This window comes from Triturus cristatus, chromosome 8, assembly GCF_964204655.1.
Source record: "Triturus cristatus chromosome 8, aTriCri1.1, whole genome shotgun sequence".
NCBI classification, from domain to species: domain Eukaryota; kingdom Metazoa; phylum Chordata; class Amphibia; order Caudata; family Salamandridae; genus Triturus; species Triturus cristatus.
In genome coordinates this window covers 62,024,352-62,037,866 of record NC_140591.1, presented here as the reverse complement: position 1 = coordinate 62,037,866, position 13,515 = coordinate 62,024,352, and the positions used below count along the sequence as shown (strand labels likewise).

General features: G+C 47.8%; 1 protein-coding gene across 2 annotated transcripts in view; it reads left to right on the top strand.

Annotated features, from left to right (window-relative positions):
* Positions 1-13,515, top strand: part of PTGFRN (prostaglandin F2 receptor inhibitor) — a 484,819-nt gene that overhangs the window by 310,631 nt on the left and 160,673 nt on the right. For both annotated transcript variants that reach the window (XR_014967615.1, XM_085620984.1), the window contains exon 5: positions 9,075-9,491. Coding sequence is in view for 1 of the 2 variants with exons in the window: in XM_085620984.1 (XP_085477110.1) it covers positions 9,075-9,491 (417 nt within the window). In the remaining variant the exon portion in view is untranslated. The remainder of the gene's footprint in view (positions 1-9,074; positions 9,492-13,515) is intronic.

Sequence of the window (13,515 nt, the reverse complement as noted above, 5' to 3'; positions counted from 1 at the left end):
CATTGCAAAGACTTCTTGGGGAGGCGCTGAAAGCTTACCTAGAAATGCATTCCAGCCATTGCTTACCATTGGCTTTGTTTTGTAACTCACATTGCCTTGCTTTCTGTTCACTGGCTTTATTTGTCTTCGGCCGCCCAGCATGTCTTTGTCCCTCCTGTGCAGCATAGCGTGTTGGTCACGTCTCTGACTGGCTCCGTGTATTCTTCCACCAGGTCTTGCTTTCTCAGAACTCTTTTTTTGAGGCCTCGCCTGCCGACGGCGCATGCACTGTTGCTGCAGTCGGTATTGTTTACCGTAAGGGCCTTGGAGCTTGCCCATTGCTTTCCATTCGTTGGCTTCATGGTCGCTCTTCTTTGCTGCCTCCTAATTGGCCAGAGCAGGCCAGCTTCACTTCCTCTTCTTTTCAGTAGAGCATGGACCAACTATTGGTTGATTTAGCTTAGAGTCCTTCAGCTGCCCACACCCTGTTCGCGTTGTGATTTAGCTACTATTTTCTATATTTGATTGACCATCGACCCGTTATCCGCGTTGCTTCTCTCCCATCCTTGTGCTCCATGTTGCTTCTTTCACTCTCACCCCTTACACCCCATGCTCTGTTACATCTTTCCCTCCCACCCTTGTGCTCCGTGTTCCTTCTTTCCCTCCCACCCTTGTTCTCCGTGTTGCTTCTTCCCCTCCCACCCCGTGCTCTGTGTTGCTTCTTTCCCTCCCACCCTCTGTTCTCCTCGTTGATTCTTTTTCTCCCACCCAAGCTCTGTGTTGCTTCTTTCCCTCCCACCCCTGTGCTCCATGTTGTTTCTTTACCTTCCACCCCATGCTCCGTGTTGATTCTTTCCCTCCCAATCCTGTGCTCCGTGTTGCTTCTTTCCCTCTCATCCCGTGCTGCTTTTTTCCCCTCCCACCTTCTGTTCTCCATGTTGCTCTTTCTCTCCCACCCCAAGCTCCTTGTTGCTTCTTTCCCTCCCTCCCCGTGCTCCGTGTTGCTTCTTTCCCTCCCTCCCCGTGCTCCGTGTTGCTTCTTTCCCTCCCTCCCCGTGCTCCGTGTTGCTTCTTTCCCTCCCACCCAGGTGCTCCAGGTTGCTTCTTTCCCTCCCACCCCGTGGTCTGTTACTTTTTTCCCTCCCACCCGTGCTCCATGTTGCTTCTTTCCCTCCCACCCCGTGGTCTGTTACTTTTTTCCCTCCCACCCGTGCTCCATGTTTCTTTCCCGTACACCCCTTAAACCCAGTGCTCTTGTGTTGCTTCTTTCACTACCACCCTGTGTTCTCTGTTGCTTCTTTCCCTCCCATCCCCTGTTTTCCATGTTGATTCTTCCCCTCCTTCCCACCCTCTTTGCTCTTGTTGCTTCTTCCCCTCCCTCCCACCCTCTTTGCTCTTGTTGCTTCTTCCCCTCCTACCCTGTGCTTCGTATGTCTTCTTTCCCTCCCACCCTGTGCTCCATGTTGCTTTATTCCCTCCCACCCCCTTGCTCAGTGTTGCTTCTTCCCTCCCATGCCGGTGCTCCTGCTGGTTCTCCCCCTCCCACCCCTGTGCTGCTGTTGTTTCTTTCCTTTTACCCGCCACCCCTCCTGCCCCCGGTGTTCGTGTTGCTTCATCCCTCCCACCTGCATCTTCCTGTTGCCTTCCCCACCACCCGCTATAACAAAAAAAATAAAAAAGACTATGATGTGGTCAGCGCTGAATGCGTCAGATCACTTTTTCGGTCAGGTCTTGAGGGTCTTCCTGGAGATGTTCAGGGTGGGGGTGTGCGTCTGATGCTGATTGAGAGCTTGTTCCAGGTCTTGTACGAGAAGGTTCTTCCTCCCGTTTGTGCTCTGCGGATGCCCAGGGTTTCGGCAAGGGCGAGGTTGGCGGATCGGAAGTTTCTCTTGGGAACGTGGAAGGAGATCCTATTGTTGAGATATTGGGGTCTGGTGTTGTGGAGGCATTTGTAGCCGTGAATGAGTATCTTGACCGTTACTCTCTTCTCAACAGGGAGCCAGTAGAGGTTCCACAGGTGTTGGGTGATGTGTTTGTGTCGAGGGATACGGAGGATGAGTCTGGCTGCGGTGTTCTGTATGGTCTGGAGTTTGTGGAGTAAAGATTTGTTGATCCCGGCATAAAGGGCGTTTTCGTAGTCCAGTCTGATGGTTAAGAGTTCATGGGTGATGGTTTTTCTCGATTCGGGGGGATCCATTTGAAGGTCTTCCGGAGGATGCGGAGAGTGTTGAAGCAGGTGGAGGTGAGGGCTTTGACCTGTCGGGTCATGGATAGGGAGGAGTCTAGTATGCTAAGGTTTCGGGTGTGGTCCGTGGGGGTGGGAGGGCTGCCGAGGGGTGTGGACCACCAGGTGTTGACCCACGCAGAGGGGGAGGTCCGAGGACGAGGATCTCTGTCTTCTTCGAGTTCAGCTTGAGGCAGCTGCTGCTCAACCAGGATGCGCCATCCTTCATTCCTTCCTGGAAGTTGAGTTTGGTGGTGATGGGGTCCTTGGTGAGGGAAAGGATGAGCTGGGTGTTGTCGGCGTAGGATACTATGCTGAGTCCGTGCTGTCTGACGATGGCGGCGAGGGGGGCCATGTAGATGTTCCTTTCCTCCTGTTGTCTGTTTTCCACCCCCAAAAGGGGAAAAAAGCGCTAAGACGCAGCCAGCACGGCCAGCGTCGTATCATCATATCGCTTTGATTCTAACTTTACTTTTAGCCATGTTGCACAGCCATGCAGCTGTATAATAGGGCTACGAGACATTGGCTAAGCCAAGAGCTCTCACATAGGTGCGAGCTATTGGCCTTGCATATGCTTTTTCTTTTTCATGAGGCACTCCATGAGAGTGCATGTATCTTCAGCTGTGTCCCCTGTGTGCTAGTTCAGAAAGCAGTACATGTGCTGTATGTCTTTGAAAAGGTTTCTGTTTCCTATCTTTCTGCATCACCGATTCCACTTATCTCTGGCACCAGCAGCCCACCAATCATGCATGCTTGTGAGGAACAGTGTTCCATCTGTGAGCTTGTTTATTCTGGGAGTGGCGGCTGTTGAAGCACCCCCAAAATAACAGTGCTGGAGTTGAGAATTGTTGAGCACTAGAGAGGCCTTTACATTTCGTTCTTATCTTGTCACATTTGCTGTGTTTTAAAAGACAGGTCACATGTCGGGCTCCCTCTTCTGCTGCTTATTCCTTCTAAAGGGATCTTGGTTTTTACCTTTTTTTTCTGACTACAAAGTTAAAGGATTTTTGTGACGATTTTGCTGGGTACTGGGAGTGAAAAAGGAAACGCTGTAGGATGTTTTCTAGCACACTGCAAAATGTAAATGCCTATAAATGAACCATACAAATAATTTAGAATATATCAGCAATTAAAAAAGTTCAAATAAAGCACATTTTTAGCCATTCGAATGTGTGGTAGAAACAAAGCTTTTAATTCTAGCAACAAAAATCACTGCACTTGGCAATGCCAATTTGCACATATTATCGTGTGTGCGCTGTATAGTTTAATCTGTAATACTGTACACCTTTGCAAATTTAGAAGGCATTTTTATGAAAAATGTGTTGGTAAATGGCAGTGCACTACCACACCAGGCTTTAGTAATGCGATCGTAACAGTGTGCTTCAAAATGTACCTCCTGCGACATACTTCATCCCCACCACTCTGCTGCTGAATGTTTGCTGCACTGGTTTATCGTGACATACTTCATCCCCGCCACTCTGCTGCTGAATGTTTGCTGCACTGGTTTATCGTGACATACTTTATCCCTGCCACTCTGATGCTGAATGTTTGCTGCACTGGTTTATCGTGACATGCTTCATCCCCACCACTCTGCTGCTGAATGTTTGCTGCACTGGTTTATCGTGACATACTTCATCCCCGCCACTCTGCTGCTGAATGTTTGCTGCACTTGTTTATTGTGACATACTTCATCCCCGCCACTCTGCTGCTGAATGTTTACTGCACTGGTTTATCGTGACATGCTTCATCCCCACCACTCTGCTGCTGAATGTTTGCTGCACTGGTTTATCGTGACATGCTTCATCCCCACCACTCTGCTGCTGAATGTTTGCTGCACTGGTTTATCGTGACATACTTCATCCCCGCCACTCTGCTGCTGAATGTTTGCTGCACTTGTTTATTGTGACATACTTCATCCCCGCCACTCTGATGCTGAATGTTTACTGCACTGGTTTATCGTGACATGCTTCATCCCCACCACTCTGCTGCTGAATGTTTGCTGCACTGGTTTATCGTGACATACTTCATCCCCACCACTCTGCTGCTGAATGTTTGCTGCACTTGTTTATTGTGACATACTTCATCCCCGCCACTCTGATGCTGAATGTTTGCTGCACTGGTTTATCGTGACATGCTTCATCCCCACCACTCTGGTGCTGAATGTTTGCTGCACTGGTTTATCGTGACATACTTCATCCCCGCCACTCTGCTGCTGAATGTTTGCTGCACTGGTTTATTGTGACATACTTCATTCCCACCACTCTGCTGTTGAATGTTTGCTGCACTGGTTTATCGTGACATGGTTCATCCCCGCCACTCTGCTGCTGAATGTTTGCTGCACTGGTTTATCGTGACATACTTCATCCCCGCCACTCTGCTGCTGAATGTTTGCTGCACTGGTTTACCGTGACATACTTCATCCCCGCCACTCTGCTGCTGAATGTTTGCTGCACTTGTTTATTCTTTACAACAAACAATTGATGGACGGAATGCTGACAATGCAGACATTCTCCCCCAGTCAAGAGATCTGGGTTAAATCCATCGTTCTTTTGCCCACTACGCCACCCCAGTTCAGACATGGCCATATGCAAATCAGTCTTGACCCTGTGCCTCATGGGAACAGTCCAGCCCGAACTGCCAAGCCATGTCGTCCCTGGACCGGAATCAAGCATCCTAGGACCGGTTTCTGGCTATCAGCCGTCATCAGCCAGGATATCTTGACTCCAGTGGCGTAGTGAGCACGGGTCCCACGTCTGGGAATACCCATCCCACTTAGGGCGAAAAGCGTTACAACAAACAATTGATGGACGGAATGCTGACAATGCAGACATTCTCCCCCAGTCAAGAGATCTGGGTTAAATCCATCGTTATTTTGACCACTACACCACCCCAGTTTAGACATGGCCATATGCAAATCAGTCTTGACCCTGTGCCTCATGGGAACAGTCCAGCCCGAACTGCCAAGCCATGTCGTCCCTGGACCGGAATCAAGCATCCTAGGACCGGTTTCTGGCTATCAGCCGTCATCAGCCAGGATAGCTTGACTCCAGTGGCGTAGTGAGCACGGGTCCCACGTCTGGTCCAGGAAGACATGGCTTGGCAGTTCGGGCTGGACTGTTCCCATGAGGCACAGGGTCAAGACTGATTTGCATATGGCCATGTCTGAACTGGGGTGGCGTAGTGGGCAAAAGAACGATGGATTTAACCCAGATCTCTTGACTGGGGGAGAATGTCTGCATTGTCAGCATTCTGTCCATCATTTGTTTGTTGCAACGCTTTTCGCCCTAAGTGGGATGGGTATTCCCAGACGTGGGACCCGTGCTCACTACGCCACTGGAGTCAAGCTATCCTGGCTGATGAAGGCTGATAGCCAGAAACCGGTCCTAGGATGCTTGATTCCGGTCCAGGGAAGACATGGCTTGGCAGTTCGGGCTGGACTGTTCCCATGAGGCACAGGGTCAAGACTGATTTGCATATGGCCATGTCTGAACTGGGGTGGCGTAGTGGGCAAAAGAACGATGGATTTAACCCAGATCTCTTGACTGGGGGAGAATGTCTGCATTGTCAGCATTCCGTCCATCATTTGTTTGTTGTAACGCTTTTCGCCCTAAGTGGGATGGGTATTCCCAGACGTGGGACCCGTGCTCACTACGCCACTGGAGTCAAGCTATCCTGGCTGATGAAGGCTGATAGCCAGAAACCGGTCCTAGGATGCTTGATTCCGGTCCAGGGAAGACATGGCTTGGCAGTTCGGGCTGGACTGTTCCCATGAGGCACAGGGTCAAGACTGATTTGCATATGGCCATGTCTGAACTGGGGTGGCGTAGTGGGCAAAAGAACGATGGATTTAACCCAGATCTCTTGACTGGGGGAGAATGTCTGCATTGTCAGCATTCCGTCCATCATTTGTTTGTTGTAACGCTTGTTTATTCTGACATACTTCATCCCCACCACTCTGCTGCTGAATGTTTGCTGCACTTGTTTATTGTGACATACTTCATCCCCACCACTCTGCTGCTGAATGTTTGCTGCACTTGTTTATTCTGACATACTTCATCCCCACAACTCTGCTGCTGAATGTTTGCTGCACTTGTTTATTGTGACATACTTCATCCCCACCACTCTGCTGCTGAATGTTTGCTGCCCTTGTTTATTGTGACATACTTCAGCCCCACCACACTGCTGCTGAATGTTTGCTGCCCTTGTTTATTGTGACATACTTCATCCCCACCACTCTGCTGCTGAATGTTTGCTGCCCTTGTTTATTGTGACATACTTCATCCCCGCCACTCTTCTGCAGAATGTTTGCTGCACTGGTTTATCGTGACATACTTCATCCCCACCACTCTGCTGCTGAATGTTTGCTGCACTGGTTTATCGTGACATACTTCATCCCTGCCACTCTGCTGCTGAATGTTTGCTGCACTGGTTTATCGTGACATACTTCATCCCCGCCACTCTGCTGCTGAATGTTTGCTGCACTTGTTTATTCTGACATACTTCATCCCCACCACTCTGCTGCTGAATGTTTGCTGCACTTGTTTATTGCGACATACTTCATCCCCACCACTCTGATGCTGAATGTTTGCTGCACTTGTTTATTCTGACATACTTCATCCCCACCACTCTGCTGCGGAATGTTTGCTGCCCTTGTTTATTCTGACATACTTCATCCCCACCACTCTGCTGCTGAATGTTTGCTGCCCTTGTTTATTGTGACATACTTCAGCCCCACCACTCTGCTGCTGAATGTTTGCTGCCCTTGTTTATTGTGACATACTTCCTCCCCACCACTCTGCTGCTGAATGTTTGCTGCACTGGTTTATTGTGACATACTTCATCCCCACAACTCTGCTGCTGAATGTTTGCTGCCCTTGTTTATTGTGACATACTTCATCCCCACCACTCTGCTGCTGAATGTTTGCTGCACTTGTTTATTGTGACATTGATTTTTCACAATCCCTTATACATCCGTGATGTAATGTTAGTGGCAGCAGCCCCACTCTGAAAAGTGTTCGAACACCACTTGCGCATCCAATAGTGAAGTGTCAGTTCATGCAAGAGCCCTTCTGGTGCACATCTTTTCAAATATCCTGTTTCTACGCAGGTCTTGAAGGAATGCGAGACGGTAATTGAAATAGCATTTGCTCCAATATCTGCCACGCACTTAACACTTCAGTATTGAGTGTTCACACACAAGTGCTGAAAATGACTAGCCACCATCAATATAGTGTATGTACAGATTTCTGTATTTGTTTTGTTATGCAGATCTCAACAAAACAATAGCAGATTTTAATAGAATCCACTGAAAACAGTTCAGAGACACAGTCAGAGGACTCGTCTCAAGAATATAAAATTACACAGTGATATCATCAAAGGTAATGAAGGAAGTGTGTGTGCGGACACTACAAATAACTGTTAGAAGAACCACCAAATGTGCTCCTTTTATCAGCAACACTTATAAGGAAAGCCTCGACAAAGCAGTTTTTTATCGCACTCGCTACCCTAACTTGAGCATTTTCTAAGCATTCCTAGGGTTCACAGATGAGAGACTAAAGGAATAAGAACACTGTGAGGCCTAAGACTCTGTTTCATTCAAATTCATTAACCAAGTTACTTCCTGTGCACGCTTGACTCGCTAAAGGTAGCGATAGCAAGCAGAGAAGGCTTACCCCAGGGTGTGGTGGAGGACAGGAACTCCGATACAGCGTAGCACAGTATTGTTAAATCTGTATCGCTTCTAGAGACTAGAGGTGTAATTTCGAGGGCAGTATGGAATGAAACCCTCAACATAACTCCACAACTCATGGTCCATTCCATGTACGTCTTTCACTCTACTGAAGGTACCTTACATCCACCGGTCCCCTGACCGCATCTCTCGTGGCATCCATGCATCCCTCAGCCGCACGGTAGACAGATACCTTTTGGCTCTTGTGAAACTGTTTGGGAGTACCCATGGTGTACACAACAGCATCACTAAATACTATTAGCAAAGCCCATAGTTCCCAAAGTCAAGATCTATTGGCTTTGCAAATGCTTCTTTTTTTGTTCCATATGGTTGAAGGTAAAAATGAAAACATAATCACAGCATCCTTCCCAGGCCTTTTGGGGTATGCCAATTCTTGTTTTCTTCTTAATCAATTAACTACCTCCCTTAGTTATTTATTTTTACTCTATTCTTATCGCTGTCTCTAAACTTTTTTCCACTGGTTTTTTTTCTTCTGCTTTTGCCTTGCTTTCTTCCTATTTAGTCCACTTCTTCTACTTCTACTCCTCTTACATTCGCTCCTACTTTATATTTGCATTCGGTCATATTATTTTACCATGTTTCCCATTTGCTTGTTTCAGTTCTTCCCTCTTTGCTTGCCTTCCCCTTCCTATTTTCCATTCTTTCTATAAACATGCGTTGCTTTTGCTTCCTTTCCTTAAAAAACACGGTTTAGTTGCAGGCTCCTTTTATTCTCCTTAATTTCACAACTTCATATTCACTTTCACTTTTCAGAATTTTATTTTAACTTAAGAAATAACTCCTGCCTTACCTCCTTTCTTTATTTGTTATTTTCTTAATTTGAAATATTATATTTTTCCCTTTATTTTCCTTCTCACCTATTTACTAGGCTTCTTTTGTTCCTGCTTTTTAGCTCTTTCCTGCACCTCTTTGCCTTCTGTCCACCTATTTTTTAGTGCGGTCTTTCTCTTTTGTCTCCTTTATTCACAGTGACTTCAATCCATTTCTTAGTCTTGGTTGGTGTTTTGTTATACGCTATTGCCTGCCAATGATCTCTTGTTCTTCCATTGTGTTGCATTTTTTTGTCTCTTTGTGAGCCTCACCGCACTCACCTTTTTTTTTTTTTGTTCCCGGTATCTCTAGCGCCTAAGTACGAGGTGTCATTGGAAGCCCCCACCATCCCCACGCACCCAGAAGACCCCACAGAACTGGTCTGTAGGGTATCTTCTGCCGAGTCGTCCAGCAGTGTGCGCTTCTCCGTAGCCTGGTACTACGCGCCCGGGCAGCGCAGTGATGCTGCTGCGGAGCTGGTGGCCACCATGGACCAGGACGCCGTGCTGCGGGTGGAGAACAAGTACCGTGACCGTGCCCAGAACGGGGACTTTGTTTTCTTCAAGCCTGATGTCTCCAGCTGCACGTTACGGATACGGTGGACCATGGATTCGGACCGGGGTAATTATTACTGCGTTGTCGCTGCATGGAGTAGAGAGGGAGCCGCAAGCTGGACCAAGAGCAAGGAGGAAACTTCGAAGCATGTAAACATCTTCTGGCCGTCTGAAGGTATGTGCCGTGCCGTGTCGTGGGTGTCTGTGCTAGTGTGTGTCATTGCTGCACATTGCTTTGGCCTCAGGGGTACCTTGGGTAGAATAAAGACCAACATCACCCTTCTGTAAGGGAAATCCCAGTTGACCAATTACAAATGTCTTTTTTGGTGGGTTCTTTAGCAGAAGGTACTTTATTTTTTATTTTGGACTTTAACTGATCAGTAAAAAACATAATTACAATTTTTCTGCTAATACAAATATACCAGCTGAGACAAGTGGAGGCTATTGGAGCGAAAACGAATCTCGCATAAGGAACCATTTTCGAGTTCCAACTGTATTTTTCTCCATAAGTTAACCAATTTACAACAGCTCGATCTAGTTTAAACCATTTGAAACCGGTGAAATAGAATTTCCACCAGGGATTACAGTGGTTATTGCAACTTTCAGGGAAGGCGTGTCCCTGGTGTGACCTCAGGGACAGTAATGGCTGTAGTGTGGGCATGTTTTCTACTCTGTGCTGCTCTCTCTCCTGAGCAGAAGTCCCTCCAGGACTTCAGATTGTGAGGTGACAAAGAAACACATAAGACACCACCATATCCCAAGGAGAAGGTCCTGACATTTAAGAATTCATCGAGTCACACAGCGAGAGAGCACCCTAGAGAGTGTCAAGAGGTACAAAAAAAAGAAACATCAGGTAACTCACCAACGGTTCACAGATACTGAGCTGAAAGCATCAAAGTTGAAGGACCCTAGGATAGTTTTGACGCTGAAACCTTCAATACCTGTTGGCAAGGCGAAGTTGAGAGTCCAACAGGTACAAGGAAAACTATACCATCGGAGTCTGACACTCAGAATCCGCTTCGATGTCGAAAGGTGAACGAGAACATGGAAGGCACAAGGAGCCTCCTGCCAAGGAGACTTCAACACTGATACTGAAGACAAGAACAGAAACACTCCACGTCGCCCAAAAGGCTCTTTGTCGTGAGAAAAACACAATAAAATGGAGGCCTTGATGTGACGGAAGCAAGAGTTTGACAACTCTCTTAAATCAATATAAAGGTTCCACAAGAAAAAGGCACAGGACAAGAGGACCACTTAAACCCAAACCACAGGAGTTGGTCAAGGAAGAATTCTTCAAGTATGAGGAAACAGCAGGACTTGTTGTGAAGGATCCCTCCCAGGTAGGAGAGATTGCAGAGGCACGGCAAGACCTATATGCAGATTCGCCAGAGGAAGGGACCGATTCAAACTTGTCCGGACCATCACCACTGAGGAAGAGGCCAGCAGGCACCCTTGGGTATACAGCTTGAAGATCTGTTGGAATCGTGTTTACTACTAGACACAATGTTACCTGATCATTAGAGAAATCAGCGCCTGCCCATGTTGGCCAGAGTCTTGAACCAGGGTCGGGAGGCGTTCAAAGAACCTGCAAACTACAGAGCAATCACTCCCAGAGTAGAGAAATAATACAGGTACTGTGCTAGAGACGCCCCTCCCCCTTACATAAAGGGAAACACTGTAGCAGACTCAATAATTGTGATTACAGCAGGAAAGGGAGCAACTGCTCCCACCTCAACAGGCCCCCCCTCCTGACCAGGAGAGTCGGCGGGTAGACGTGGCGGAACGAAAGCTGGAAGGTCGTCAGCAGCGCAGCGGTGCACTGCTAACTCTGTTGTGCAGTTGGATCGGTATGCTCTAGAAAGTGATTTCACACCATTATCCATCCTACACAATTCACTAGTAGGAGGAAGGATTGGAGGAACCAGCAAGGAAGAAAAGGTGTGTTTACGACAAGAAGTCACTGACCTTGAAAAAAGTGGGCAGTAGCAAAAACACACCAAGGCTCATAGTAGCTGCACGGGCGCTCAACGGAGCAAGTAAGATCAATCAAACGAGAGTTCAAAATGACTTCACCATAAGAGGCCATCCCTCTCATGCAGACGAGAGACTGCAGGGCAACCCTAGGCCTCAAAGGCACCTCTGCTTGCACATACCTTTGAACTAAAGATTCCTGACATTCATGAACAGGGTTCACTATCAATTCAAGGTGTTACTCTTTGGACGGGGGCGGCTCCTCCACTAGAGCGGAGGAGTGTCGCCCCACTGCTTTCTCACAGTGCGAGAAGCAGAAACATAAAATGGTAAAACTACCATTTTATGTTTCTGCTTCTCGCACTGCGAAAAAACAGAAGTGTTTGTTTTTTTGGGCGGGGCTGATCTAGGGCAGGAGAGGCGTGGCTTGCCCACTGCTGAGGGCGCTGACTGTTTGGTCGGCCCAGACAAATGCAAAATGCCAAAACCTCTGCTCCAGATTTCACCACCAGCAGGCACTAGAGAAGGCACTGTCAATAGACAGGTCAGGGACTTTGCCTGCACTTTTCCACCAATCCCATTGATACCACGTGCAATACAGAAATGCAAACGGGCACGCATGAAACTGATCACAGCAGCCCCTCGGTGGGCCAGACATGTATGGCTTTCAGACCTCGTGTAAATGTCACAGGGCTGCTCATGAAGCTTCCGGTACATCCCAACCTGCCAACAACACAGGAAGGAGAAGTGTCCCACCTGGTGCCAGCTACCCTGAACCAGGAAACATGATCCATGGAGATGCTTAAGGAAGCCAGGAGGCCTACCACAAGAAGGTGTTTATAGGAACAAGTGGGAGAGATTCATATCTTTGTGTAAGAAGAAGCCTTGGTAGAGGCTGGATGGAAGCTGCTACAGTCCTCTGATGGCTCTCATTTGCAAGAGAAAAGGCTCTATTGGGCCTCACTGAAGGTTCACTTCATGACCATAGTGGCGCACGCGAGGGCTCGTCTTCACTGCACCAGTCATAGGATTTCCTGAAAGGCCAGCACCCACGTGTACGAGGATCCTCAATTTGCTGCTGACACAACTAATGACAGCACCTTTTGAACACAAACATGATGCAGACGTCAAGTAAACAAACTCTGAAAAACGTATTCTTAGTAGCTGTTATAGTGTAAAGGAGAGTTAGCGAAATACAGGTGCTTACATCACAAGATCTGCATATACAAATTCAAAATGTAAATGTATTTGTACTTATATAGCGCACTTCTACCCAGGGGTCTCATAGCGCTGTATTCATACCGCTGTGGAACCCTTCCTGGTTTTCCTGTGAGATGTCCACTCCTGGGCACCCCCAAGGTGAAGCCAGGCATCCTAGCGCTGTGGGGGCCGTTGTGGAGATTACGCAAGCTATTGCCCAGAGTTGCACAGTGGGACCCATGATTAGAATAGGCACTGAGGCGAGAATTATATGGTCCGGGGAAATTGAATCCAAGAGCCGCCGAGGCGGGAATTGAACCCTGGTCCCGGGCCAGACCTCTGCATCAGGGTCTGCCGCTCTAACCATTGAGCTACACTTCTCCACAAATGATAAAGTAGTGATGAGAACAAATCCACAGTTCATCCCAAAGGTCGTATCGCGTGTTCATATTAACCCAACAATGCACTTGGACGCTTTCTTCCAACAACCCAAGTTGCAGTCGGAGAGAGCCCTACATACACTGGATGCGAGACTTGCAATGATGTATGACTTGCGAACGACAAACCTCTCAGGAAGGGGGATCCTTTTTTCCGTCTCCTTTGCACAAGCAAGCGCTCTCCAGCTACGAAGGGGACTATTGCGAGATAGCTTGCCGAACAATTTAAGGCTCATCAGGAGTAACATTCGGAGAAGGGTCACGGGCTCACTTTACAAGGATAAAGGTAGCAGCCCTGACCTACCTAGGAAATGTCATCTTAAATGAAACCTGCATGGCAGCCACTTGGCCTTCCATACACACCTTCACAAAACCTTACTGTGTGGACATCCGAGCCAATAAGTAAACTGTGGTGGGTCAAAGAGGGTTGAAACACTTGTTTGCAGAGACACACTTTAACAATCCCTGCCTCCTGGTAGAAGAGACCGCTACAAAATTAATATACAGCATATGAGTCCAGAAAAGATTCGCGCTTGAAACGAAAGTGTCGGAGCAGTTTTGCAGCTTGAAGATTTCTCGGGAAACTGCAGT